At 34.0% G+C, this 6,000-nt stretch overlaps 1 protein-coding gene across 1 annotated transcript; it reads left to right on the top strand.

Annotated features, from left to right (window-relative positions):
* The first annotated feature begins 2,049 nt into the window (after window positions 1-2,049).
* Window positions 2,050-5,439, top strand: LOC144563820 (IAA-amino acid hydrolase ILR1-like 3). The gene is made up of 5 exons (XM_078313291.1): window positions 2,050-2,401; window positions 2,980-3,105; window positions 3,624-3,938; window positions 4,018-4,149; window positions 4,804-5,439. The coding sequence occupies exons 1-5, from the start codon at window positions 2,066-2,068 to the stop codon at window positions 5,206-5,208; spliced, it is 1,314 nt and encodes a 437-aa protein (XP_078169417.1). The 5' UTR covers window positions 2,050-2,065; the 3' UTR covers window positions 5,209-5,439.
* The last annotated feature ends 561 nt before the right edge of the window (window positions 5,440-6,000 follow it).

A 6,000-nucleotide genomic window follows, 5' to 3' on the forward strand; every position in this document is an offset into this window, starting at 1 on the left:
CATCCACTAAAATATCTCAACTTTTGCGTGTTTTTTTTTTTTGGGAAAATCTCAACCGTTCAAATACGTTTTGCCCGAATCTCAAAGCACAAATAATACTGCCCCGTTCTTTATCCCCGAAAAATGTATAGTAACATAAGTATTTTTCTGCATTTTTTTTTTCTTTGGTAAAATGTATAGTAACATAAGCTTAATATTTTAAGAAAAAAATTAGGACAAAAGCTGTCAAGTGTAATCCTCTGAGTTCATGTGGCAACCACCCAAGCTCCTGCGCCCCTTCCTCAAGATTGCAAAAATTTTATATGGCATACTTAATTAAAACACAGATCATGGATTTCTTCATTTAAGAAATGTGAAGCTACCAGACAATCAATGCAATTTCTGATATTGGCGTGATACCTCATTACAAAAAATAATAATAATAATTGAGTTTGTTTTGTCAAATGTGAGTAAACCAAAAATTAGTAACTGTGACATCCCTAAACAGCACCCTTAACATCACATCATGGTAGAAAAATCACAGTCAACATCATACAGCTGCAGCATCATATCAAGTAGTCTTGAGTTTACCAAGGAACTTGGTTCAAGTCTAAAACTCATCGAATTGGTTTTAAATGATACATCTAGACTGTTGAAATCTGCCTATTTATGAGTGATGTGTCTACATGTAAAAAAAAAAAATTTTGCATAGAGTAAAATGGTCAAAAAACGTTCAAAAAATGAATGCATTAAAATTAATTTATCCGTTGATATCTGCCTATTTATGAGTGATGTGTCTACATGTAAAAAAAAAAAAAATTTGCATAGAGTAAAATAGTCAAAAAGCGTTCAAAAAATGAATGCATTAAAATTAATTTATTAACCTTCTAATTTTGACCGCTTGACTTTATACTAAATTAATTCGAATGTTTAAAATTTTCACATGACGCATCACTCGTAAAGTAGGTGGATTTCAACGGTTTGAATTCGTCATTTGAAACCGATTCGATGAGTTTTAAACTTGAGTTCACCAAGAAGCTTGGTAAACTTAAGAACACCCTAGTTCTACTCGAATCATATCAGCTTTGATAAATTAGAAACCAGCAGCCTTCTGTACCATATTAAAAACTGTACCAGTAGCCCTTATACTACACCTCAGCAGCTTAACTTTACCAGAATAACTGTACCACTCATAGTGAAAAAACTGTACCAGCAACCCATATAGCATGTAGGCATATACTACACTTCAAGATACCAACAAAATATACTCAAAAGAAAAAACCAGAAAATGAACAAACTGTACTAGTAATTTTGTTTACAATATTATGTATCATAGTAATTTTATTTATTAAGTAATATATTTATTTATTTATTTATAATATTTTCGAATTATATTATGTATAATAGTAATTTAATTCTACAAGAATTAATCAAAATAAATTCAAATCATTATGATTCTTATTTAATATAGAACAACGAGATTGACCTATATAAGTTAGGACCAGAACCCATGTGCATCTGCCCCTGGCCCCAGTTGCTCTTTATTTATTTATTTGATGAATTTTAATTTTGAATTGGTCATGTGCGTTATACTGTGCTTTTCAAATGGCGCCTGATTTTCTGTGTAAAAACTACATTGTATACGTATGAGGTGGATCACTACTAATGGGACCATCTAAATATCTAATGAAGAAAAACTATGTAAAACTATGTAACTTCAGCAAAGAAATTAATTACAATACCGCAGATACAGCACATAGAATATATAGAAATTCAACTTTCCCTTCTCTAAGCTTTCGTCACTTCACACAAATCCAATTACCAAATTACAATTAATTAAGCAATTAGTTATTAATCAAGTAACCACAGAAACAATTATCCGCTTATAAAGTAACGCCAATTTGCTAAAAGGCCCCTTTAACCTGTCAAATTCACAGATAAATATCCTCTGTGGCCGTCTGATCAGAATCCGAGCGAGGTGAAATGCACGGCTCCTTGTGCTAAAGCAGATCGGACAGTCCTGATCTAATCTCAAAATTTTGCTTTTCATTAAACTCACATATTTTCCAATTACCATGTCAATTTCATGGCATCTCGAACCTTTTCTCGCTTCCTCTTCTATCTCTTCTTTCTCGCAATTCCCACACCTGCTCCCTCCGTACCTACGTCAAATTCCTTGCTAGACTTGGCGCACAGCGCCGAGTTCAAGGATTGGCTGGTATCTACCCGGAGAAAACTGCATCAATGGCCAGAATTGGCTTTTCAGGAGGTCAAGACCAGCGAGTTGATCCGGTTCGAACTGGACCGGTTTGGGATCGAGTACACATGGCCGATTGCCAAGACCGGTCTGGTGGCGACGATCGGGTCCGGTTCAGGCCCAGTTTTTGGACTCCGAGCTGACATGGATGCCCTTCCTTTACAGGTGTATTTTGGATTCTGTGCGCTTATGGATACTTTGCAATTATAAGATATACAAGTGATTCCCCCTAAACGGGAGTAATGGAAAACCGAATCTCTCTGATTTTTTTTTCAGAAGATTCCGTAAAAGGCCACATGCTGGAGCCAAATTTTGCGGTATTGCATGTTTAACCCTTGTAAAACCCTCAAATTACAATACAATATCTGAGTATTCAAAGGTTGGATTATTATAAATACCCCTAAAATACCATCAAAGTATCAAATTGATATTTGGGCTATGTAAATCACAAATTAAGTCAAATTACAACATTTTGACCCTTTCAAATGCTCAACAGCCTAGTCACAAATTGTGGCCATTTGCATCGTTATCCATTAATGTTTTCGAGTTTTGCATAGCTATCCATGATAACAGCAGGGTACACATCAAATATATATTGTTTGAAAATGACCATGTCATAAAAGACAGATGTCAATGGAAATTTTTGAATTTTGCCCTTAGTTTATATCTAATCAGAACTAGAATTGAATTGATATATAGATGGGATCTGAAATTTCCAGTATGATTTTTGCTTCTGAATGAAGGAAAAGGTAGAATGGGAGTATAAGAGCAGGGTGGATGGGAAGATGCATGCATGTGGCCATGATTTACATGTTACCATGCTTCTAGGTGCCGCTCGACTTCTCCAACAACACAAGGATCAACTCAAGGTACTTCCTTATTATTATTACTAATAATTTCTATGTCAGATTCATTTTAATATTTTTATCTTAGTAGAATGATGTAACTATGTTGAATACCATTTTTTTTTATTAAATTTGCTCAAATGATTTTCAATACCATCTTTAAATACCCTTGGTCAAATTCAATTTTCAATATTAATTTAAAATTTTAAGTTTTTTCCTATAAATTTTTTATTTTTACAAAAATGAAAAAACAGAACACTTGTTTATCCAGACCCCTTATCTCAATTTTCTGGTTCCCCCCTGAATGTAGGGCCAACTTGTCAGTGACACTCTGTAAGTAGACGATGTTGTGCGTTACTAACCTTAGAAGCTGGAAGCAATTTGCTCAGATAATCAGTCTTTGACAATCCTATGATTTTGTTATTAATGGGAGACAAGTCAGAAACAACAATTTTGGTTTCTGAAGTCTTTTCTTAAAGCATGAAAGTACTTTTTTTAAGTTATTATTAGTTTAACCTTGATTTATTTTTTGAATCATGAAGGGAACAGTGAAGCTCTTTTTTCAACCAGGAGAGGAAGGCCATGCCGGCGCATATTACATGATAAAAGAAGGCGCTTTGCAAGACGTGCAAGCTATGTTCGCATTGCATGTGGACCCTCATACCGCTGTGGGCACCATCACATCAAAGCCGGGCCCATTTCTAGCGGCTGCCGGGAGGTTTCATGTTACAATTAAGGGAAAGGGTGGCCACGGGGCTATACCACAGCAAACCATTGACCCGATAATAGCGGCCTCTTTTGTAATCCTTGGTTTGCAGCAACTTGTTTCGAGAGAATCTGACCCACTTGAAAGTAGAGTAAGTTTGTTATACTGGCTTGGCTATATTTAAGATATATGGATAAGCATATTAAACTTTACCTGTGATTCATGCTCAGGTAGTGTCGATCGGGTTTGTGAAAGCAGGAGAAGGAGCATACAATGTAATTCCTGAGACTGCTACTTTTGGGGGCACATTTAGGAGCCTCACAACTGAAGGTTTCTCTTACCTTAAACAGAGGATTAAAGAGGTATTGTTCCATAATTTATCTTTATTTCCTTTATTTGATCAAGCAATAAAGAAAATAACAAATTTCATTTTCCAGGCCCAACTAAGATAACACCAACAATGATAATTAAAAAATAGGCTAAAAATGAATGAGGCTTTGGTACTTTGCAAAGCGTGGAATGATCTGTGCTATGAATCAATATCTCCATTCACAAAGTTCAAACAATCGATCTGAACCATTCAACATGATCACCGTATAAAAATTTTCTTGGTGACCAAATTTTACTTTTTTTAGAATTGTTTTACTATTTTTTAGATAGGTAGAAAATCATCTGATCTACCAATTTTTAACCATCCAAAATAGTGATTTTCTACAGATTTTTAACCATCCAAGATAGTGATTTTCTACTGATTTAAAATATAGTAAATAAATTCTAAAAATTGTAAAATTTGGTCTCCAAGTACATTTTCGTATGAAGATCATGTTGGGCGTCTCGGATGACCATTTAGACTTGAAAATGGAAATATAGATCCATAGCACGGATCGATCTGCACTTACAAATTATCATAGCCTCGTCGCTTCGCAATTATATACCAGTCTGGCAATAATCTGAAACAAAATTGTTTTTAAATTGTTTTACTACAAATTTTTGAAGTTTGAATGTTTCTTTTGTAGATTATAGAGACACAAGCATCTGTACATCGCTGCACTGCAAGTGTAGACTTCATGGAGAATACACTCATACCATACCCTCCATTGATAAACCATATATCAATGTATGACCATGCAAAGGCAGTAGGAGAGAGACTGCTTGGTGGGGCCAAGGTTCAGCTGATGGGCCCGATAATGGGTGCAGAGGACTTCAGCTTCTTTTCACAGAAGATCCCAGCTGCCATGTTCTTTATTGGTGTAGGAAGTGAGACTGTGGACCAAGTCCATTCACTTCATTCTCCATACTTCTTTGCTGATGAGAAAAGCTTAGCTATAGGTGCCGCCTTGCATGCTGCTGTTGCAATTGAGTATTTGGATAAAAATCTAAATAATGCCCCTTCAAATGAGGAAAAGGTTAAGGTGATCTAAAGTGCGTTTGAGAATGGTTACATGAGAAGTTTTTAAGGGGCTAAATGAGTTTCATCAAGGGCTTTGCATTACAAGTTCACATAAAAGGATTCTCAAGTTGGTGTAATATATAAGAACAATATTCAATAAGTCTAATTAATAGAAAATAAATCAGTATCAGAAGATATTATGTGCTCCAATATTTGACCAAAAATATGAATGGACCAACACAAGGTGTTGCAGTTGCATTTCAATAAATTTGTTGGCATAATATTTTTACTTATAAATATATATATTTTAAGTACATAATATGACTTTAAATTCGACTCGAATTGATTAACAATATGATGGTTTAGCATCAGTAAATTCGGAAGTACAAGTTCATAATAATGTTTAGTTAAATTTTTTTTATCTTTAAGAGTGATTATATGACTCAAATCATAGTCGCAATTAATTAAAAATATCAAGTACGCACGCAACATGCAATAAATGCATTTCAATGAATATGTTTGACTAAATTATTATCGGTACCCCTCTCTTCTTATTATCGCATTTCATCTTACACAATATAAATGATTTATTAATTATTTTCTTTTATTATAACAATACATATAAATTAACAAATGTTTTAACTCTTTATTTGTTCTGAGGCATCATATTCAGAACAATCCATATATTAATTAAATCAATCGATCCTACTAGCTAAAAAACAAGTTTCGAGAAATATGCTACAAAATAAAAAAACATATATTATCTCAAATGTTTAGATAATTATTAATATGTTAATCTGAAAGCTGTTATAATGTCTCCAAG

This window comes from Carex rostrata, chromosome 13 (assembly GCF_964058835.1).
Source record: "Carex rostrata chromosome 13, lpCarRost1.2, whole genome shotgun sequence".
NCBI lineage: Eukaryota > Viridiplantae > Streptophyta > Magnoliopsida > Poales > Cyperaceae > Carex > Carex rostrata.

What these genes read in the sequence shown, in the direction of transcription:
- LOC144563820 (XM_078313291.1), top strand. Translation starts at nt 2,066, where the DNA reads ATGGCATCTCGAACCTTTTCTCGCTTCCTCTTCTATCTCTTCTTTCTC. An exon ending in TGGATGCCCTTCCTTTACAG is followed by an intron (nt 2,402 to 2,979) that starts GTGTATTTTGGA and finishes TTCTGAATGAAG; the next exon opens with GAAAAGGTAGAATGGGAGTA. An exon ending in AACACAAGGATCAACTCAAG is followed by an intron (nt 3,106 to 3,623) that starts GTACTTCCTTAT and finishes TGAATCATGAAG; the next exon opens with GGAACAGTGAAGCTCTTTTT.